The sequence below is a fragment of the Tenrec ecaudatus genome, chromosome 7 (assembly GCF_050624435.1).
Source record: "Tenrec ecaudatus isolate mTenEca1 chromosome 7, mTenEca1.hap1, whole genome shotgun sequence".
NCBI lineage: Eukaryota > Metazoa > Chordata > Mammalia > Afrosoricida > Tenrecidae > Tenrec > Tenrec ecaudatus.
The window spans coordinates 15476412-15499562 of record NC_134536.1 but is presented as its reverse complement, the minus strand read 5'-3'; the positions used below and the strand labels follow the sequence as shown (position 1 = coordinate 15499562).

At 46.4% G+C, this 23151-nt stretch overlaps 1 protein-coding gene across 1 annotated transcript in view; it reads right to left on the bottom strand.

Annotated features, from left to right (window-relative positions):
• LOC142453150 (nesprin-1-like) overlaps positions 1-23151 on the bottom strand; it is a 239076-nt gene that overhangs the window by 74342 nt on the left and 141583 nt on the right. Inside the window, exons 16-27 of the mRNA XM_075554218.1 lie at positions 22061-22263; positions 20005-20169; positions 19353-19505; positions 17564-17707; positions 13198-13371; positions 11672-11830; positions 10764-10928; positions 8463-8597; positions 5957-6115; positions 5568-5776; positions 4806-4914; positions 3389-3553 (exon numbers count right to left, since the gene is read on the bottom strand). Of these exons, the coding sequence (XP_075410333.1) occupies positions 3389-3553; positions 4806-4914; positions 5568-5776; positions 5957-6115; positions 8463-8597; positions 10764-10928; positions 11672-11830; positions 13198-13371; positions 17564-17707; positions 19353-19505; positions 20005-20169; positions 22061-22263 (1940 nt within the window). The remainder of the gene's footprint in view (positions 1-3388; positions 3554-4805; positions 4915-5567; positions 5777-5956; positions 6116-8462; positions 8598-10763; positions 10929-11671; positions 11831-13197; positions 13372-17563; positions 17708-19352; positions 19506-20004; positions 20170-22060; positions 22264-23151) is intronic.

Below are 23151 nucleotides of genomic sequence, written 5' to 3'. Positions count from 1 at the left end.
TCCTATTCAAACTACATAGGAAAACGATTTAGAAAGGGAAACAAAAAACGATTTAGAAAGGAAAACAACCCACGCTTACAGTACATTTCTCATATTGCAGTGCTATCCACGTTTTCTCATTGTGTGGGTCTATAACGGATTCTCTTACTTGACATCGTCTCAGATTTGCCGCCTTCTTTTTCTTCTGATTCCTCAAGTTTCAGGTCCATCAGCTGTTTATGTTCAAAGCCCATCCCTGTGCAGCTGCACACCTTTCATGACGTTTTATCATCATGTCTCTTTTGCCTAAGCCTTCCAGGTTTCCCTCCTCTTATCCTTCCTCTTTCCCCTTTGACTGATCGGAATGTGCTCAAGGGAAGCTTTGAGCACACTGCTCGCCAAACAAGCAGAAAGACGGCAGAACACCCCTGAAAACCACAAACTCCAGGTCTCGGGACACCCTGCATCCATTATGCTCAGACAGAACTCTTTAGCACAAGCTGGACATTCATCCCCAGCCGTCTTTCAGTGCACTTTCGCCAGCAGCCTGTGTTCAGGAGTTTATTACTAAATGGGCTGCGGCCAAAAGTAGGGGTGAATGTGTCAAGCCTTACTGTTTTGTTTTGTTTGTTTTTTAACCCCATTGCTCTCTTTACTTCCACTAAGTAAATAAACAAGAAGAGGGATATCAAGATAAAAGATGTAGTAGTTTGAGACAAACAAGTCAGCCAAGAACTGACAATTGCATAAACACTTGTTAAAGGGACACGCCCTATGAACAGTATCAGAGAGCACTGGGGAGATCAAGCTAATGCTTTTATTAACTGCCTCTTTTTAAAGGCTGCCAACATGCTTTATGTGGGATGAATACTATTATACATTCCGCTATCAGCATGAATCAAGCCGTTTCTTAGGGCTTGCATTAAACGACACCTGAATAGGAGTTACGTTTTAGAACCCTTCTGTGACTTGAGTTGACCAAGTAGAGAGGAAAGGAGTGCAATGCCATTATTTCATGTAGAGGACAGTGGTGGCCACTAGCTGACCTTCCCCATCGCTGTGGATGATAGCTGACCACAGGGCTGAAGTAGCCTGGGGCCCAAAATTTGATTAATCCTGCCATTGTTTTCAATTTGTCAAAAAAAAAGCCTTACGAAAACCCTCCTTCACATATTGAGATCAATACTTAAAAGTTAGATTACACATAGTTTAGAGTATGTTTGATGTAGGGAAATCCACCACTACAGTCTCAATCCCCATGAATTAGAGCATATAATGAGTTAAATGGCAATGAAATGGTAAAAATTAGAGAGCTCTGTAGAGCAGCGGTTTTCAACCTGTGGGCTGTGACCCCTTGGGGATCTAATGACCTTTCACCGGGGTCACTTAAGACCTTATTTCAGATGGTTTTAGGAACCAAGACACCGCTCTCTATCCGTCATCAGGCGGGTCTGCCCACAGGCAGATACGCCCACAAACGGGTTCACACAACATGAGGAACTGTATTACAGGGTCAGGGTCACAGCATTAGGAAGGTTGAGAACCCCTGCTGTAGAGTACTCAAGGCACCCCGGCACATAGTGGGTGACACATTGAACAAATAACGACAGTGTCAGGACATTGGAACCCACCAGTCACCTCAGAGGAGGACGAGGAGCCTGCCTGCTTCTGTGAGACTGAGCGTCCTGTCAACTAAATGGAGCTCCACTGGTTCTATGCAGTCATTAAGAGTCGGAACCGACCCAATGGCAGTGGTTTTGAGTTGTGTTTGGTTGGTTGGTTGGTTTCAGAGAGCACTGTGGGCATTGTGTAGATGGTCATCCAAAAGATCATTTACTCAGTACAAATGTAAGCACCCACTCCTCCCTTATCAAGGAGGCTAGATTCCAAGACTAGGTTGTCATGTGAAGTCAGCATTATAGGAATATGAATGATAACATCAGATTTTTAAAAATGGAGGATGACTGCATCCTTACATCCAGATTACATCCCTATGTAACTGCCAAACCACTGAGCATCATGGCCCAGCAAGGTAACATTCAAACGTCACAACCAATGTTACTATTGCTTTAAACCTTGGTGGCCATGACTGTCAGGTGCACATAATTAATGTGCTAAATAGTTAGATAGTAGAGTTTTTAATATTATCACAATTGTAAAAGGCTGCAGAGCGAGATAGTTAATAAGTGAGGAAAAAATAAAATGATCAGTCTTACTTTCTTTATGGTTGTGACTCACAACAGCCCTGGACAGGGCTTCTGAGACTGTAAATCTTTAAGGAAGTTAGCTTCATCTTTCGCCCAGGGGCAGGCTGAGGGGTTTGAACTGTTAAACTTGTGGTTAGCAGCCCAGTACCTAAACCACTGCACCACTAGGGCTCCTACCCATGATGTACTAGATTCGTGCTGGTTTACAGTGGGCTCAGACATAAGGACAACTTTGAGGATGACTCAGGACCAGGCCGCGAGTCAGAGCTAACTGGAGAGCTCCTGGTGACAGCAGCGATTCTAGCGAAACTTCTCACAGCATCTTCCCTTCACTAACGCGCTGGACTTTCCCAACAACCCCTGGTCAGGGAAATAGTCTTCCTAAGGACAGAAGGGGCTCTACTGGAAATTACATAGACAGGTCTGTATATTTGAATCTATAAGCATATATATTGGATATGTGGTAAAATGTGTGTCCAAAAAGTTTAAACTGAAGAGACTACCAAAAAGAGACTTCTACTGACCTGCTGACTAATCCTTGCCTACTGTATTATAATGATCGTTACAAAGACTCTACTCAGTGTTTTAAAGTTTGGGGATAAGTATTTTCACCCCTGTTTCACAGGTAAGGAACTCAAGGCCCAGGTCACCTAAGAAATGAGTTATCAATATCCATCCCTGCTTTTGTTTTACACTCTAGCCCAGTGGTTCTCAACCTTCCTCATGCCACAACCCTTTCATACAGTTCCTCATGTTGTGGTGACCCCCAGCCATAAAATTATTTCCTTGCTACTTCACAGCTGTCATTTTTCTACAGTTATGAATCGGGCGACCCCTGTGAAAGAGTTGTTCGACCCCCCCAAAGGGGTCACAACCCACAGGTTGAGAACTGCTGCTCTAGTTTATGTGCTTAATCCCCATTGACACACACTAAACTTACTGTGAAATAAGTGTTTATAATAAAGATTGTATATATTTAGATTTGCTAAGCATTTTCTTTAGCTAACTTGAAAGAACATATCCAGTGTGGCAGACACCATAAGTTAATCATCTTTTCCATCTTCTCCATCAATCTTCAGGTAAGCCATAAGGATTCTTTCTCAACTACAGCATCTTCGTGAAGGTGTTTGCTGAACTATCTCCAAGGGAACCTTCCAGACACTCCCCCAGAATTCCCCGTGCAGGTGGAGCAAGCGTGATACCTCTGACAACAAAGTCACGAGAGCTCTGAAGGCGTTTGATAATTTGGCCAGCTCATCCCCTTGCTTTTGGGCTTCCGTCTGAGAAGAAACCTCAATCAAAATTTTAAGCCTGGATTTCAGCCAGCTGAGAGTCTCTCCCTTCTTGGTCACGCCATCTCTGATACCCTAGAGGACACGAAAGAACAGAAATCAAAACCAAGAAACTGCAATTGTGACTCTCGGGCTTACAACATGAAAGGACTCGATTTCAGAAGGTTTGCAGATGAAAAGCAGCCATTAACTGGCCAGTTGAGTGCTTGCTTGCTTTATTTCTGTGCACTTTTTAAACAAAAAGCAACAATGGCTAGGAAGAATTACCTCTGCAGTGCCGATACCAGGAATATAAAGTTAACACTGTGTATGCCCCCAAACAACAACAAGCAAACAAACAACCCCCCTACCTTCACAATCGGAGGCTAGAGATGCACATATATTTCACCGCACATAACAATGAACTGTGGAAGAATATGTGATACTACAACACAGAGTTATGACGTCTGGCAAACTTGTTTATCTTACTCTCTCTGGGTATATATTGAAAATGAACTCAGGATATTTTTGCTACCTAAGTAAATTTTATTGCTGAAGAGTGTTTTTGCTAAATAATATTATGGATAATCCACAAATTTATTTTGACCTCATATTTAAATTTTCTAGGATACTTTTATTACCATTCAGAAATCAGTACCCCAGCTATGAAGATGCACAGGTTATTAGTTCTAAATTGATAAGGGAGGAAAGGGCCCAGAGAATAGTAGCAGCACTGAAACTGATTCTCACGGAGGGCAGAAATGAGAAAATGCCGCAGCTAAAACGTTCGCAACAGTGTGTCAGCACGCAGAGGGACGCTGAGTGCTGACAGGGAGAGGCTTGGTGGGCACCCCTCCCAGAGAGCAGACTGATCCACGCCTACGCTCCCCATCCTGGCTGGGTTTACCAGGCTGATTCAAGCTCCCAGAGGCTGATAGGAGTCCACCCAGGCCGACCTCGGGGGAGAAAGACTGCTTGCCAACTTTGCCCAACTCCTTCACTTTTCTGGACCCTGACTTTTGAAGGCCTGAACATTTATCATAGAAAAAGCTGGTTGTCTTTTGCTTTCTGGAAATTCTTACACTTCAGCTCTAAGAATTGCATTCCAGTCTCCTCTCAGGGGGTCCCCAGGAGCTGAAGATGTACTTGAGGTGCCACGAACAAGACCAAATCTCAGAGCCACTGACAATTCAATAGGCAAAATAAGAATGGATGAGAAGGTTTACTTTTATGACCATGGTAAGGGCTTTATTTTTCGTCCAAGAAGTCAAAATAGATGAGAGATCATCTTTCTTGACTTAAATTACTGGCAAATTTCCAGTAACATGAAGATGGACCAAGAACTCACCTCTACGGTGCGTTTGATCTCTCCATGGTTGGCGGTGTCCATGACCCCATCTTTAACCTCCTTCAATTGGGTCTCCTTCGCAGATATCCACGAGGAAAACTCAGAAAACCTGAAACCACATGTTGTTGCTTTTGCTTTTTTTTTAAGGGAATATATTATGATGGCTAAAATCTGTATTATCATCGCCAGATATTCTCAAGATGACTAACACATTTTCTGAGTCCCTGGGGGAAAGGAAGTTTCCCCTTGAAATCAGCCTCACCTCCTCCCCCCCACCCCCCACCCCCCGCCCAGCATGAAGGACTAACCCACCAAAGCATGTCCCTCGTAGGGGGATGGAGGGAATTGAGGAGGAAGGACTTGTCCCAGTTTTGTCTCAAAGAGAGATCATGTAGGCCCCTCTGGAAACGAGGTGCCCCAGACTGCTTCTGACTGAAAACCCCATGCATTGTTCAAGGAGGCATTTTGGGGTAATATGATACAATCTACTTTTCTCTCTTGTGTTGCATGACTGGGCATCCTTGGTGGCCGAGTGGTTAAACACTCGGCTACCAACCTCCAGGCCAGTGGTTTGAGCCCACCAACAGACCTAGAGGCTGCTTCTGCAAAGAGCACCCTGGCAACCCTGCGGGCTACTTCTCCTCCAGTCTGTGTGGTCACGATGGCACCCAATCGACTCGGCGTGCCCATCGACGACAAGGGGTCTTGATGAACAGAACAGTCACCCACCCTTCCCCTCTGCGGGCGCAGTGCTGGGAGTACCTGCTAGAGTAGTCCTTCCATTTGTCTGGGTCCCCCAGGAGCGTCTCATAGGTGCTGTCCACGGCCGCTCGGAGCTCTCTGAGGGCGGCGTGGCAAGTCTCGGGCGTGTTTCTCACAGGGTCCCGAGCGGGCAGCTTCAGACACAGATCCTCAATGAGCTGCAACCTTTTCTCACAGAGATGATGCGGGCCTTTGTCGCTGAAGAAAACCTGGGGCGGAAGGAACATTTTTATAACCCTTGTGGGAAGCCAGACCACGTCCATCCATCTTCAGAGGAGAGCTCCCGGCAGAGTCCCCGTTAGATTCCATGAGCCCGAAACCAAGCCACCGGCTGTCGCCTGGGAGCAACAGGGTGGCTTTCTGAAGCTCCCCGCCTGGGGCAGACCTACCCTGTGCTCTTCAATCATCTTCTCGCTGCCTTCCTGGGGCGCCAGCTTGGTCTCCCGGTCCAGCTCCGTTCTGCATTCGTCTATGGCAGCCAGGAACCTCTTCTTCTCCACGTCAATCTTCAGATGAAGCAGATGATAGGGGGCTTCTCCTTGCAGATCCTGTATCCCATGGCACAGTCCAAAAAACGTTCCTGACTAAGCACATGCCAGTGGAAGTAGTGCGCGTGCATACACACACACGCACACGCGCGCGTGCATACACACACACACACACACACATTCTTCCACGGGGCCAAGGAGATTTGCTCCTTGGGCACCCTGTTTCATGTTCACTGCAGCCCCGATGATATACAGTGAGCTTCATCAGCACCTTTAGAGACTCCAATTTCTTTGGAAATTTTTTTTTAAAGCAGAGACATTTCAATTTCCAGACTTAGCAAGTAAAAATAGATTTACAGAACTGGGATTTCCCCATGGTCTGGCTGAATTTTATTTCCAGCTTGAATGAGCGATGTAAAACAATTCATTAAGGACCACAGCCCAGATGCAGAGTACTTTCGTAGTCATCCTTCCTGGCCCCGCCATGCCTTCATATAGTGTCTATGAAATGTGCCACTCCACAGCACCGTACTCCTTAACCTGCTGCTAGAGTTATCTTCTGCAAGGTTGACGGTTCAAACCCACCACTCGCTCTGAGGTAGAAAATGAGGCTGTCTGCTCCATAAAGATGTACAAGCCCTTTACAGGGTCATTCTGAGTAGAAAATGACACGCTGGCAGTTGGCTTTGGGTTTGGGGAAAAAAATTGTTGGAGTTCCCAAATTCAGCACATTCACTGCCATGGAGCCTATGCTGATTCCCAGCAACCCCAGAGGGAAGAGCACAACTGCCCTTGTGGGTTTCTGAGCCTGAAAGTCTTATGGGAGCACACGCCCTCGTCTTTCTCCGGCCGAGTGGCCGGTGGTTTCAAATCGCTGGCCTGTGTGTAGCAGCCCCACGTATAACCAACTACGCCACTAGGGCTCCCTGTGTTCAGCTGCGAACAGAAATCTCAACATGTTCAGCCACCACCCGAGATGCTGGAGGTTTGAGTCTACCCAGGGGCAGCTCAGGAAGGAGGCCTGGGGACCCATGTGCAGAAGCAGCAGCGGTTGCACCTGCGATGGTGCCCACACGGGTCACCATGACTCCAAAGCTGCTGCTTAGTTCTGTGTTCTTCGGAGTCCTGATTGTCTGCCTATTTGTTTGTTTCCATGACGGCCTCTGCAGTTGGGCTTAAGGAAGTCAGCCTTCCACAGGGTCTCCGTTAAATGGGATCCTGGTGTCCGTGATGTGTCTGTGCTGAAGTCAGCCTCCACTGGACAGGCCTGACCTGGTCTCCCAAGATTCACTCCCCCAGCCCAAGCCACCCACGTGGGACTGAGCAGGATCAGAGGCCTGCAAACCCATGGATCACATGGGAAACCTCTCTCTTCTGCGTGCTGTTTGCTTCTGCCTCCTCCCTGCCCCCTGGTCTTTGGTTCTTCTTTAAAACCCCAGCTCAAAGGCTAACTGTTTTAGTAACCCCTCTCCAATATCTCAGTGGGTCCACGTCCCTCTCTCAAAGCTGGAAACTACACGGGAGGTTCAAACAGCATGTGGAAAATTATCTTTCCATTCCCTTGTGGCACAGACTTTTCAGGTCCACTGGCATATTACTTAACTGTGGGCTTGTCCTTTGAAATTATGCTTCTGCTATGTATAACGAATTCTCTCTCCTAAGAGATTCTAAGCACAGGGAACATAGGCTGTGTTTTTGTTCATCATGAAATCCTTAAACAATAAACGCTCTTATTTATACATTAAGCTGATGGTAAACTTTGGAGGACAGTAACTCTTTTTCTGCTTTGTTTTTGTTTTTTTTTTGTCATTGCAGCAGCGCATGTGAGACCCAGGAAGCTAATGGTGTGCTCTGTGTTGAGCTTTTAGCTGCAAGGTCAGTGATTCCCACCCACTGTCTCTGAGGGAGAACGATGAGCTCTCTGCTCCTGTTAATGATGGAAAGTCTAGGATATGAACGAGGCAGTTCTTAGTCTGTCCTAGAACATGGCTGTGACTTCGAATTGACTCAAGGGCAGTGAGTTGGCTTTTGTTTCTGCCTAACATAATTGACTCACCAGAGATTCCCTACATGTTGCCTGAATACATTCGATGCTTGATACCACCCCTCTCCCTACACCCCAAATGAAGAAACAACAACAACAAAAAAGGCATCTTAACCCATATGATAAAATTGATTCCATCAAGACAAAAGGAATAACAAAACTTTCGTGGGACTTCACAAAGGCATTCAACACAGGATGGCACGGTGCTTCGTTCCATTGAACACAGAGCCTCCATGCCTCCGACCCATTAGAACCACCACGTGGTGTGTTCTCATGTTTGATCCCAGTTGTGTTGTCTTTAAAATGCCAGGAGTAGCTAGGATGCCTTTCTTCTTCCCGCTCGCTCCCTCCTCCCCGACTCACCTTCCACTGCTTGTGAAGCTTCCGAACAGCGTCCTGCAGGCCCTTCTGCTCCTGCTCAGGGAGGATGTCTGTGAGCTCGTCACACGCTTTCAGGAAAGCATTGAGCACCCGCTGGTCGAGCTGACTGAAGAACTCCTGAGGTGGGACGGGGGAGGTAGGCAAGAGTGTCCTGGTTAGGTTTGGCAGTTCCTTGCTCCAGAAGTTCAACTCCAGACGTGAAGGAAGACTTATCCTCTGGGTCAGCAATCCCATTTCTAGGAATACACCCCCAAAGACTGGAAAGCAAGGAGGTGGACAGATGCCCGTACACTAATATTCACAGAAGCCCTCTTTACAACGACCCATATGGCGCCACCACCCAAGAGTCCCTGCAGAGATGGGTAGCTCAACAAGACACCCTCGGCTGTAGGATGGAATATCACTGCTCCATAAAGAGAGACGCAGCTCTGACGCCTGGTGCAGCACGGATCGACCCAGGGACCGCCGTGCTGAGGGAAGGAGGGCCGCCCGAAAGGAAACGTGCTCTAAGGTCCCACTTCCACGAAATGGCAAGAAGAGAAGAATGCACAGAGTTGATGTTGGTTTGCAGGGAAGGAGTGGGGACAAGGAAACAAGAGTCTCTGCTGAGGGGACAGTGAGTTGGAGATGCCAAAACTGAGCCATGGACCGCGTTGATGGTTGTGCACCTGTCACTAAAGCCACTGAAGTCTACACATTAAGACTGGAATGGCAAGCATTTTTGTTACCTATATTTCCACAATTTTGATAAAAAAACAAACCTCTGAGGGGGGAAAAAAGTCTCCTCGGAAAGAATGAAGTCACCATGTCATGAAGCTGTCACGCTTCTAAACCAGCCCCACTGCCAACTGCGGTGCTCTTCAAACCTTCTGGGCAGTGACTATTTATTTTTCTGGAATGAACTATAACCATCTGTAGTTATGAGTCAGAACCCAGTGCATTTGAAAATTCAACAAGCCCTTTTTATCTTCTGGAAAAAAAATATCTCCGTGGTTTTCACATTTGCTAGAATGTTCTGGCATGCCAAGTATGGTCCTCCAACCTTGACTCCACAGGGATGTCTCTTTGGGAAAGGCTGAGGACGGAGCAGAAGCCAGAACGAAGCCTCACCCTTTCTTGTCCCCTAAATGTGATGTGTCCGTGGCCCTCATGGTCTATTAGGAGCTATTTCAACTACACACCTGGGCTCAGGAAGACAGACGTGCCCATGACCGGGCCTCCCACAGTCTTGGGAGAACACATTCAGGATAATTTTGAAAGCACCGTGATTTCAAGTAGAAAATGGCACACCATGGATCTGTAGGATCCAGAGGAATTGTCTTGTGTCCCCTCAGACTGATATGTTGATGTCCCACACCCTGTTACCTCTGAAAACAAGACCTCATGTGGGAACAGGATCTTGGAAATGCTATTGGCTAAGTAATCATGAGATCATGCAGGAATAGAGTGGGTCCTTATCCAATCACAGTGGCTTATCAAGCAGAAGCAGAGACAGGGGGGAGGGGGCCCTGTGGGGGCAGAGGTCTACTACAGCTGTAACCAAAGAACACCTGGGCCTACAGGAAGCTGGGAGGGATAAGGAGCATCTTCAAGAAGCTCTGGGGAGAACAGGGTCCTGCTGACACCCTGACTGTGGACTCACAGCTGGTCGAACTGTGAGTGCGTGCATTTTGCTCCTGTAAACTACCCCCTATGTGGCACTGTGTTACAGCAGCCCTGGGGAGGTAGGACGCTGCTAAGAAGTGCAGTCAGCTGCTTCACAAATAGATTGCATTCGCCACTCAAGAGTGTGGCTTAGAAACAGCCACTGCGCTTTCAGAACTAGATGACCCTGAACACGCATTCTCGGTGTGCCCACTCCCTGCGTCCACCAGCTCAAACATGACTAGCGCTCACCATGCTGATGCCATTGCGATCTCCATGGCCAGCTTAATGGGCACAAGGCTGGCTTCCAGTCCCGAGACACGTTTCGGGAGATAGAGCATCCCTTCCACAGTGTACTAGCTTAGAGAATGAGCCCAAAGGCCGTAGTCATTCGCCTCAATTATTGGCTACATCATCCTTGACTATTTAAGACTTTTTCTAAGTAGTACGGTGACTCTGAGTTATCTTAGGATGCCTTTCAATGCCAAGGGCATCAGCATTGCTACTGCTCTTGAAGTTTTGGGGTCTTATGGCCCACAGCTTTCTACCCTCCTCCCTCATCCGCTCGTCTCTCCCTCTCTGTAAGCATGGTCTACAGTCAGGGTCACCTGTCCATGTCCTCACAGGGGATGGACTCACAGTGTGCTTCCGCAGGAGGTCTTCTGGGTCCCCCTTCTCCTCCAAGCCCTCCTGAGCGATCCGAAGCACCTTCTCTAGCTCCGCCCGGGACTCCTCGAACTTCTTCATCAAGCGGCTGTTGGTTTCCACATGTTTCTTCCAGTCACCAGTTTTCTTTACCATGTTCTGCATGTACAAATAATGATTACATTGTGAGGCTCTATCCAGCGGTCGGTGTAAGATGTGAAAATAGTAATAATTTGTAATTCATCAAGATACAATTGCTGTGTGGATTGTTATAAGAGCCCCCAGTAAATGATCATTTAATAAAATAACAATCAATAAATAAAGAGCAGTCCATCTTTAAGAGACACGGCGAGGCTTGCTCCCGTGGACTTTGGGCATGCTGTCAGGAGAGACCAGTCCCTGGAGAGGGACATGATGCTTGTGAAGAAGAGGAGCAGCACCGGACCGGGCAGGGTTTCTTTCTGTTCTGCACGGGGTCTCTATGAGTTGGAACGGACTCGCTGGCACTTAACAATAACAATCAACCCCTTTGGCGATGAAGGGGAGCCTTGTGGGCGTAGCCAGTAAGCACTCAGCGACCGATCAGAAGGTTGATGGTTCAAACGCATCACCACATCCTTGAAGATGGAGATAGCCTTAAAATCTATGGAGCATGTCGCCTCTCTCCTCTGGGGAGGTGACAAAAAAGAACTGACTCCTTATCACTGTTTCCTCCCACGACTAATTAATAGAAAAGCGATGGGTCTTCAGACATCTGAAGTGGGTAGGGAGGATCCCGACGGGGCAGAGAGCAGGAGAAGCGAGGTTCATGGTTTCTCCCTCCTTGTGGTCTCCCGAGCTCGTTACTGTCAAGAGAGTCATAATAAAGGAGAAAGGAGACAACAAAGGAGAAAGCAAACTACCTGAAAAGCCACGTGAATGTCGGCAACCTGCCTCTGCAGCTTGGTCTGGTCAAAATGCTTTAGCACGCTGCTCACGCTCACAAACTTCTGAACGCTCTGGCTGCCTTTCTCGACCAGGGCCAGCATCTCCTTACAGCTCTCCTGACACGCCAGCAACTCCTGCAAGGGAAGGCAGCGACAGGGGGCTGACGAGCGCAAGGCGGAGGCTCTAAACACGGCAAGAGCCTCCTTCTCAGCACCAACACATGAAGGCAGAGGGCCAGGGGCACCGTTCTTTAAAAAGCCACTGAAGTCCGAGGTCTGTTCTTGAGTCGGACATTCAAATGTCGCAGTGAGAGCTCTGAGGGTCCGTGTCCTCATGCCCAGCTTAGCCACATTACGAAAACAGGATGCCAAAATTGTGGTTTGTCTAGTGCACGGGTTCCCAAACTTATTTGGATTACCACTCCCATTTCAGGAAGAAAATAAAAATCAATGGCCCCTGGACATTAGAAACGTTTGTACTATAGCCCACAGGCCAGGATAAGGTGTAGGCATCTGCCTTTGTAGCCCCCTGGATCATTCCAGCATCCCCAGTATCGTCCACGTTGGGAAACACTGGCTTAGTGTCTGCATTCTTGCCACCAGTTAGTGAGATCTGGTGGCGTTGTGGGATGAACACTGGGTAGCTAACCACAAGGTTCATGGTTCAACTCAGCAGCCACTCCTTGGTAGAAATAGGAGGCTGTCTATCAGCTTAAAGGTTTACAGTCATGGATGCCCTGCATAGGGTTGCTAAGAACTGGACTTGACTATGAGTTGGAACCACTGCTTGTCTGTCAGTTTGGGCTGGAACTGGTTCCATGGCAGTGAGTTTGGGTTGGGAGGAGCCAGGGTGCTGCTGCTGTGGGTTGGGCATGGTGGTGAAATGGGCCAGGCGCCAGCCCCACAGCAGAAGAAAGTTGAGGCTGTCTCTGCCCATAGTTATGTATCGCCTCAGACACCTTAAGGAGTATGTCGCCTGTGTCCTGCATGATCGCAATGAGTTGATTCAACCGACTGTTGATCTGGGTATTGGAGGGACCATGATGAAATCAGCCTTCCTGTTAGGTTTCCAGCTCATCTCACATAGCACTCCCCGGCACCGAGACGACATCCCCAGGTGCTTTCTGAGAACCACCTGGCTCTGGGCATTGCTGAGATCATAGGCAGAGGAACCAGGTGCATTTAGACATGCCAGCCTTTCTAATCTTGCACAATGCACCACTCATCAACCTCACGACTTCACAGTAAAGCACCTGGTTCCAAGGAGCTCCGCCCCAACAACATACAGTCCAGCTCCACAGCTACCTGGGTACCGTGCAAACCCAAGGTCAGCTGGCAACGGAGTCAGACGTTCCTCATTGGACAAGAACTCTTGTGTCTGTCTGTCTGCCTTGTCACTGTGACATTAGAAACGCATCCCATGCGGTCGGGATTTTTCTCCCTCCGCGCACCGCCCCGGTTTGTCTTCATGCATGGGCGTTCACATGGCTACGTCTCCTCACCTGATGCTTCTGTTGGAAAAGGGCGCTCGATTGTGCCTCGCGCTCAAGAACGGCCATCGCGGCGTCAATTTTCCCGAGGGAGTCATGGAAGCTCGTCTTGTGCTTTTCCAAGGCCTCCAACGGAACCAATAGCTGCTGCAACTCGTAGAGAAGTGGGGAGTGACATTCTCTGACCTTTAAGATAACAAGGGTGAAATCCCAGTAAACACCATTAAGGATGCAAGCTACGGAGACTGTTTCCAGCTCTCGGGAGCATGTCCTTTGGTCTGGGGCTTTCAAATCTCGAAGAGAGTTGAGTGGTATTTTCTGTGGGCGTGTTGTGTTTTTCTGTTTAAAATAAATATATATATATATATCTGTCACACTGAGAAAAATAAATAGCTACAAAGTTGTTTTTGGTTTTTTTTCAATGAAAATTCATGGAGACAGCCCCATCTGGGTTGCACTTTCTCACCTAAAGAAATGGGGTTGGCGAACTAGTTGGCACCCGGTTCCACCCATAACGTGCATCTCATCTTTACGGGGGCCTTCAAATCTGAACCCAGGTTATCTTTCAGTAGCATTCTTTATCGAGACCACTCCAAGGAGCCCTGGGGCATAGTGGCTACACATTAGGCTGGTAACTGTAAGGTCAGTAGTTCCAAACCACCAGCTACTCTTTGGGTGGAAGATGAAGCTTACTACACTCATAAGAGTTACAGTCTCAGAAACCCACAGGGGAGATTCCACCATCTCCTATAGGTTTGGTTAAATCCCCTGTCGTATAGTGATGCTGAAAGTTGGAATTGGTTCAATAGCAGTGAGTTTTTTTACTAATCCAAGGTACCCTGGTGACCCTGTCCAGTAAACTTTGAACTGCTAACAGCACCGTTGTAAGTTCAAAGCCATCAGCCACTCTGTGGGACAAAGATACGGCTCTCAGTTCCCGTTAAGATTTACAGCTTTGGAATGTACTCAGTGGAGGTACATGGGGCCTCCACCAGCCTTCCAAATTCATTATCAATAACCCTCCTACTTAAGACACTCAGTCCAGATAAGCTTACAGACTGGTTGGCTTATTCTTTCCCAAATCAGGGGTTGAACTGGTTCGTTCTCGTTCAACCCTCTGCAAAGAATTTGTCTTTGTTCCCCAGCTCCACTAAATCAGAATCACGTGGGAATCTTGCTGAAATGTCGATTCCGATTCAGCATTCATAGAACTGGACTGCGGAGGCAACTTCTCAGCAGGGAGGTGGATGGGAGTGAACTGGCTTCGAAGGCTATCTACTTCCCTGCTGCCCCCTGAGTCCGCATTTCGATACTCTCTGCCTCCTCAGGTCCCAAGAACTCATGTCACAGACTCACTCCCTCGGGAAGGCTCAGCTACTAGGCTTGTCCCTGGTCGGAATGGTCCTCGCCCTCCTCATTCAGGTGTCTTTGCAAAACATGTTGTGAATGTGGCACCTGGAACTCCTGGGTGGCACCAATGGTTAACGAAGACGGTAACTAACCAGAAAGGTTGGCCTTTCAAATCCACCCAGGGGCAGTTCTGAAGAAAGGTCTTGCAGTAGGGAAGCAGTTCTCTGACATTCACAGGGCCACACTGAGTCAGAACCAACACACCCGTCACGTGCTGGTTTGGTTTTGCATGTCTGCATTATCTTGACGATGTGACTCTAAGGTCTTGGAACGCAAGAGCCCCTAAAGCTGCCATCTAACATTTATGTTAGATCAGGACCAGTTCTCCGAGACCTTCCTGCCCCGCTGCCCCCAACCCCCACCCCATTTTCTGTAAGGTGGCTTCCAAAGTACTATTAATACTTTCATAAGACTGAAGAAAGAGAATGAAGTAATTGTTATTCTACCATTGCTGGTAGTTTTGGTTTTGTTTTGCCCTTTTCTTTCTTAAATGAGAACCACAGCCATGCACTAATTTTATCACTAATATTACTAAAGTCATCCGTGGCAAGACCAGAGGATCACTTTGTGTCCCCGTGTCAGATAGAGTGGTGTGTGGTGACACACTTGCATATCTGCCTGAAAGATAAATGATATAATTCTTCCACTGCAACAAGTCTCTGCTAAAATTACCTTGAGCAAAACCAAGAGAAGCTAGCATCAACAATAAAAGACAAGGTACTTTTAAAAAGCTTCCTGTGTGCTACAGAAAACAGATCAAGATGCTACATCTGAAACATCAGCAAAATTATTTCATGGCTTAGACAGTATCTAAGGGCATAATGTGCTTCCTTCAGGATTGCCCCAGATCTGGAGGCCTGTCCAGGCAGAGATGTGAATCCACACAAAATTCTGGAGAGCAGCTGGGAGTTTATCAACTTTACTGGCTACAGATATTCTCATGATTTCCTATTACTTTCAACTTATACATAACTCTAGTTTTAATGTTAAAATGTAATCCATTAAAAATAAATACTCTACTCTATACCAGACTGACAGCTAAACATTTCTTTCTCAGGTCTATACTTATTTCAATTTTAATTTTTCAAAAATATTCCTCTTTTCCATTAAATATTCAGTACAGATTTCCTATAGGTCACTCTCTTTCTAGTTTCTATCCTTATTAACAGGCTTGTCTACTTCTGTTTTATTTTCTAATTGTTCCTTATAAAAAATTTTCCCATTCATTTATTTATGAACTCCTTTCTTTAGCTAGAAATTAAGTATCCAATCATGCAGGTTATAAATGCCACCTTTCTCAAAATCAACTTTAGATAATCCTCAAAGAACTTCTAAAATTCAGACAAACAAACAAACAAAACCACCCTTCAAATAGAAAAGACTATGGCTTCTCAATCCAAAATCAAAGTTCTGGATCCACAATCAGTGTTCATGGAAGCAGCAATCAGTAGGTCAAAAGGTGTGCTGCATTGTGAAAATCTGCGGCACAAGAACCCTCTAAGGTGCTGAACAGCAAGGATGTTACTTCGAGGAGTAAGGTGCCCTACCCAAGCCATGGTATTCTCCATTGCCTCCTGTGCATGTGACAGTTGTATACTGAATAAGGGAGACCCAAGAAGAAGTGGTGTATTTGAATCATGGAGAAGAATATTGAAAGTACCAGGGACTGCTAAAAGGACAATCGGATCTGCCTTGGAAGGAGTCCAACCAAAGTGCTCCTGAGAGGCAAGTGTGGCAAGACTGTCTTACACACGTTGGACATGTTGTCGGGAGAGACTGGTCCCTGGAGAAGGGCAGCCTGCTTGGCACAGTGGAGGGGCAGACAAAAAGAGCAAGGCCCTCAAGGAGATGGCACAGTTGGTTGACACCGTGCCTGCCACAAGGGGCTCAGGCATAGGAACAATTTTGAGGATGGTGCAGGACCAGGTAGGCAGTGTTTCGTTCTGTGGTCCATGGGGTTGCTATGGGTCAGAACAGATTTTATGTTCAGCTATCTCTGCATATAAAGGAAATAAAACACCCTAAGTCTAAGGTGAGATCTGGGAACTGAAAAACAGACATTCTGCTGTTTTCTGATTATATCAGCAAATACAGAAGGTGAAGGTATTCCAGGAACACTTAACATTAAGGGTATTTGAGAACTCATTCTCATTCAAATATATGGCCCTTCTCTTCTTTCCTCGTCCTTCCCCCCTCTCATTCTATGTATATGTGTGTGTGTTTTACACACACCGATTTCTTAGTTTATCTTTCCCTCAGAGAAGTTCTACCTTTATATTAAAATATAACTCATCCAAACCCAACCCAAACCAAATCCATTGCCATCACATCAATTCCTACTCATAATGATCCGATATCACATTTCTGAGGCCGTAAATCTTTACAGGAAAAGATAGCCTCATCTTTTCCCTAGAATCTTGACTGGTGGGTTTGAACCACCAACCTTGCAGTTAACATTCCAATACTTACCCAATAGCACCACCAGGACTCTTTAAAATATGGCTTCTAAGGAGCCCTGGTGGCATAGTGGTGACTCATTGGGCTGCTAAACACCGGTCAACAGTTTGAAAGCACCACGTGTCCCCTGAGAGACAGGCGGGGCTCTACCCTCATAGAGAGTTACCATCCCAGAAACTCACGGGGGCAGGTCTACTCTCTTCCATAGGGTCTTTGTGAGTAGGCTTCAACTCAATGGCAGTGAGTTTGGTTTGGGCTTTTGGAGTACTTCTAAAGTAACAGAGGTCATGCTTGGTGTCAGCGTCATAGTTTCCTTGCTAAGACTCATACCAAAGTTACTAACTCAGGAAACCTAAGGAGAAGCAAAAAAAAAAAGATTGTTGGAAAGCATTAAAAGAAGCAGAAGCAGGACTGTCAGCAAGCACAGCAGGTGTCCCGCTCGTCTGTCGGTGGGAGAGAAGGAGACAAGCACACAGTGTCAGTATCTCAGTGTGGGCTGAGGTTTTCCCACCTTGGCTAGCTGTTCCTTGAGCCCAGACATGGTGGCGAACATTTCCTTGGCTTCTTCTTGGGAACTTTCTTTTGTAATGAGGTGAGCTGTCTTTGTAATCATCTTGTATTGGGCATCCATCACCGGCACCCTCTGCTCAATGTCCTGCAATAACCACGGAAACAGCAACATTAACACCTTAGAACTTCAGGATACCAAAGAAGGCGGGACCAAAGCCCACAGGTGCCACAGAAGAGTCTTTGTCTATAAGAGGTCCTTGGAGCTTCCAGGTGTTGTTTTAGTTCATTACCAGGTACCATCAAGGAGGGCTGATTGCCTTGTGGGTAATGTGTTGGGCGGTTAACCTCAAGGTCAGCAATTAGAAACCACCAGCCACTTTGCAGTAGAAAATGAAGCTATCTAAGGCCAGTCTCAGAAACCCAGAGGGGCAGTTCTACACTGTCTTGTACAGTCACTATGCATCAGAATCGAACCCATGACAGCGAGTTTGGTGTTTTTTAGTCACCATCAGGTTGATGCGGGCTCATGGCGACTCCAGGAGTAAACAGTGGGATTGCTCCATTGGGTTTTCAAGGTTGTGGCCTTTTGGAAGCAGGTCAGCAAGCCTTTCTGGGTAATGTGAATGTCAACCTTGTTGTTAGTAGTTGAATGCTTAACCACCTGCGCCACATAGCCCATTGTAATAGAGCCTATTCTGACTCATAATGGCCCTACAGGACTGAGTAGAACTGCCCCATAGGGCTTCCAAGGTTGCACATCTGTAGGGAAGCATGCATCTTTTGGTTGCCACGTCTTTCTCCCGTGGAGCAACTGGTGGGGTCAAACCAACCATCTTCCTTAGCAGCCGAGCTCTCAATCACTGGGCTGTGCTGGCTCCTTGGGCACCCCTGGGGGCCTTTCCCCCTTCGTTGTTAATATAGAAACACATCCAAGCTTTCCTCGAAAAGTGACCAGAAATCTTTAAGTTACATAAAAATGAACTGACGTAATCTTTAAAGGTTCAAAGCTATGTGCTGACACAGTCGTAAATATTCTTTTATCCCAACACACGGTGCAGGATCAGTGGGGGCTGCTCTCCGCTGTACACAGGGCAGCTAAGAGTCATGGGCCCTAATGTCAGCAAACACATGTTCCCTCTCGGAGACTCTTCCCTGTCTTCAAATATTAACCAACCCTTTTACCCCTCAAGAAAGCCATGTGTTCCCATTGAAAAATTTTAGAGACATTAGCATGAAGAAAATTAAGTTTTCCTATAGCCTTCTCACACTGTAAGAAGAGCCAGTATTGTCTCATTCCAGCACCAATCTTTTCTCCCCTCTGTGTATCTCTCACCATTTTAAGGTTTAATGGTGATTGCTTTTCTACCTTAAGAGCGCAATTATATCATGCAACCTCTCCGTGTCATTAACTCTTCTTCCACTCGTTCATGTTTGAGGGCAGCACAGTATTCAAGAAATGGCATGAACGAAACTCGATTTCCTGGAACCGTGTTTGTCGGAAGCCTTTAGCAAAGCCTGTATCGATGGATACACCGTCTACAGAAGGCTCTTGTTTCCTCGTGAGCTGCATCGTTGGGCTCTAGGTAAACACTTTCGAAGTGACACTCTACCTGGTCAACACAACGCTTTACAAAACCCAGATCCATTCTCTTAGGAGAGGTGGCCCACACCAGGACATGCAGGACCCGTCCAAGGAGAAGTAGGGATAGTGTTTGCAATCACTGAGTCACCCTCTGAGTTGTTTTTCTTCAACGTAGTATCTGTGTTTTATGGCCCAGAATCCCCCTCACCTCCAAGTCCTGAATTAGTAACTTGACATTCAAAAAGGAGACTCCTACGGGCTCTGAAAGCTTCCTCTGGGCCTCGGAGGCAAAGGCAGTCAGGGTCTTCACACAGTCGGTGTATTCTTCCTTCATTCTGTCCAGCTCATCAGCTCGGGCGTACTGAGAAGACAAGAACGGGCCGTGCACCGTGTGAGAAACCACTAAGCAGAGACGTTAGTCTGCCTGGCCGTTCACTCCCTCACACTGTCGGCAAATGTTACACGGTACGTGTTATAGGGGACTCCCTATAACTCCAGATTCCCCAACTCCAAATTTAAATACATTTCAGCTTGGTTCAATTACTGTGAAAGGGGAGAAGAAGGAACTAGCAAAAAGAAAGAAGGCTTGAACTCTGATTGGAAACCCAAATGGATCTCTGTAAGTAGATGCCACATGTCAATGTGCCTCTTAATCAAATGATAATTTTTGTAATCGTCCTCCATTAAAATCCTAGAGAATGAATTACCAAATACACAACATACCATTTCTAAGCATATCTACCCTCTGCACCAGTAAGCCCATTCTTGATGAGCAATCTCTAAACAGGGTGTTTATCACAGCAGGTTGTAACACACACACACACACGTGTTGTGGAGATATAAAGATGGGAAAGACATACTTGCTTGACTTCCATAAATAACTCCCTCCATCGCCCATTTAGCAACAGTAATTGCTGCTTAAGATCCTGGGAAACCGTCTCATCACAGGTTTCAATGAGGAAATTGCCAGCGTCGTTCATGGTGGCGTGCTGCTGAATCCAATGAGGCAAATTGCGGAAAAAGTCCTACACGGAAAGTGAAGAAGGCACACGATTGGAAACCGTACCGCACAGTAACCATGACATGAAAGTGACCAGACTCAGAGAAATGCCTGTTCTAAGACTGGTCCCAATGTGCAGGGACATCTTCAATCTGTTCCCAACCAAATACAACATTTTAATAAATGAACTTGAAACAGAAAATACCTTTTTTATAAAACACACATCTTATTTTCTTTGTTGTTGAGAATATACACAGCAAAACTTACACCAAATTCAATCATTTTTCAAAGAAGAATGGAAGCCCCTCCCATGTAGAATAACACCCTTTCTGATTTGTTTAAGGTTGCATACTGGGCCAGGAAGTGCTCTCCAGCTCAGTCCAAGTCAAAAGAATGGGTGCCACATCACAGTAAAGAGATCATTCAAACAGCTGTGTGTCGTTCCTGTGTGGGAAGAGATGCTATGTTCCTGGTGGCCAGGGCCCCTTACATCAAGAAACACCTAGGCCGAGTCAGAATGGGTCGACGACTGCCGCCATTCTCATCTCCACAGATATTCAAGCTACACAAATGCAGAATGGTAAACACCAGAAAAATGGAAATCCAGTAGCACAGCACAATGGGATAGGAGCCAATTGTGAAAGAGGAGCAGTAATTCTCGTATAGTAAATGTGGACTATATGCTTCTTAAGGGGAGGCTAGCATTTTAGCATTTCCCCTCTGCCATCAAGTGGATTCTGGCTCCTGGGGATCCTAGAAGACAGAGTGAAATTGTTCCTTAGGCTTTCAGAGCAGGTAGCCTCATTGTCACAGGGTGGCTGGTCACCCTGTGACCAACCCCTCCCACCCCAATTCTTAATGAACTGTGCCACTAAGACTCCTCTGTAGTACCTATTCCACATAAATTTACTGACCACCATTTAAAGTCTTATCAGTAGTCAGGCTGGAATTTGTGTGCAGGTTGTGTTTAAACGATGTGTGTGAACACTCGGGAAGATGGTATAATAGATTTCAACTCAACATCAAAACTTCTGACCACTATGGTACAGCCTTCAGCTCCCCACCCACCACAACCAACACTGTCAACCGACTCATGGACAAAGAAATGAGGCAGCTAAGATTTCATTTGTTTCCCTGTTCATTGTGGCCCAGAGCTATTTCCTACCCTCCCCACAAATCAGTGAGAGCAGAGGTAATTTTTATGATCGTTTTCTCAATGGTTGCTCTGAGGTTTCTACTGGCCCCCAAGTGAAATATTTACAAAGTAATTGTATGCAATACTCTATCTCACTGATACTTACATCCACTCGCATTAAGTAATACAGTGCTCTCCACGGCCCCTCATACATACACATACATACAACTGGTCAAAAAATAAGTAAAATTTAAAACTTACTCCAATCTAGAATAAAACCTGTGGCTGAGAGTTGGTAAAATTGAAAATAAGAAATATTCAGAGACAAAAATGCCATGCTCTAGATTCATTACTATGTTACCCAAAGCCAATTCCATCCTCTCAAAAATGAGTGGCGATGAGTCGGAATGGCTTGGATGGCAGTGAGTTTGGATTATGTTTTTGGGTCCTGTTCCTGCCTCTTCCCATACAGACTACATTGTGAGCCTAGAGCCCTCTGCTGCCTGGAGGTTTGGGGAGACCGCACCCAGTCTGGTTCTTCTGCACTCCAAAGTCAAACCAAAACAAGCCCAACACTGAAGGTATCCAATAGGGAATTATCTGAAGAGAGCATCTGTTAATGGTGTATCTATTGGTCAGAAATAATGGATGGACTGAAAACATAATATGTCAGGGGGAGTCAGCATAGTCGAGTCACACTAGCAAATATTCCCAGGCAAAGCATGCTGTAAAAACTTATCAAAGTCGACATGGAAGTTGCCCTTGTGTCCGACCACCTCACCTTTTTGGCGTGCTCTGTTTGACTGAGCATTTTCTCCCCATCCTCCAGCCATGCTTGCAGACTGGCCACAGTGTTGTCATAGCGGTCCCAGTTGGAGATGACTTCTTCCAGCATGCTCCTCACGCTCCTCACTTCCACCGACAGGTTCCTCCACTGAGCCGTGGTGTCGTTCATGAACTTCATCACGTTCTCAGCCTCCTCCACTGAAGCAGGCAAAATGCATTAGGCTGCTTGCATGTATACCTTAAGCCCATCATGCCTTCTCCTGGCATCCTTACATACTGGTGGAAATGCCCGGTCCTTCTTCAGGCTATACAGTTCACACGTGTAACGTGAGACTCTCCCTCGCCAGGTACTGGAAGCCACATGACCATTACAAAGATGAAAGATCCGAGCACATCAAGTGCCATCCACAAATGGGCTATGGACAAGGGTCTCCATGCATGTGTTTACACGTTCCAAGAACCCAAGTAAATGGGGGAATTTCAGGTCAATCAAAAATGCTATCACATGATGCTGGCCAAAACATATGACATACTACATTCAAGACAATAATGTTCTTAACAACTTTGGGGTTTACACTAAACAAGTGGGTGGATCAAAAGGGGAACACACTTGGCTGCTCACTGAAAGGCCAGAGGTTCAAGTCCACCCAGAGAGAGGGCGTGGAAGAAAGGCCTGGTGAGTTATACCCCAAACGTCAGCTATTGATTTATTTTTGAATGCCTCTTGGATCACAGTTCCGCTCTGACATAGATGGTCATTGTGAGTCAGCATTGACGTGAGGCAACTTTCTAATATCAATTAAGCTTTTATTGACTTGATTGTGGTATTGAGGTTATTTATTTATTTGCCTTCAATTCTCTGAGTTGAAAATAGATTTTTTAAAATTGCAATTTAGAAAATGGATGCTTATTGTGCTCTTTCTTAGATCACACACACACACAAACTGAGGTGTGTCATTACGCAGGTTAGGCACTGGAAAAATGTCTCCTAGCCAAAAGTCCACGTGAGGAGACTAAATCCGTGCTCTCCAAGCCAGCGGCACGGCCTCACCCAGATTCTGCAGAGATTACACGTGCTAGGATCCC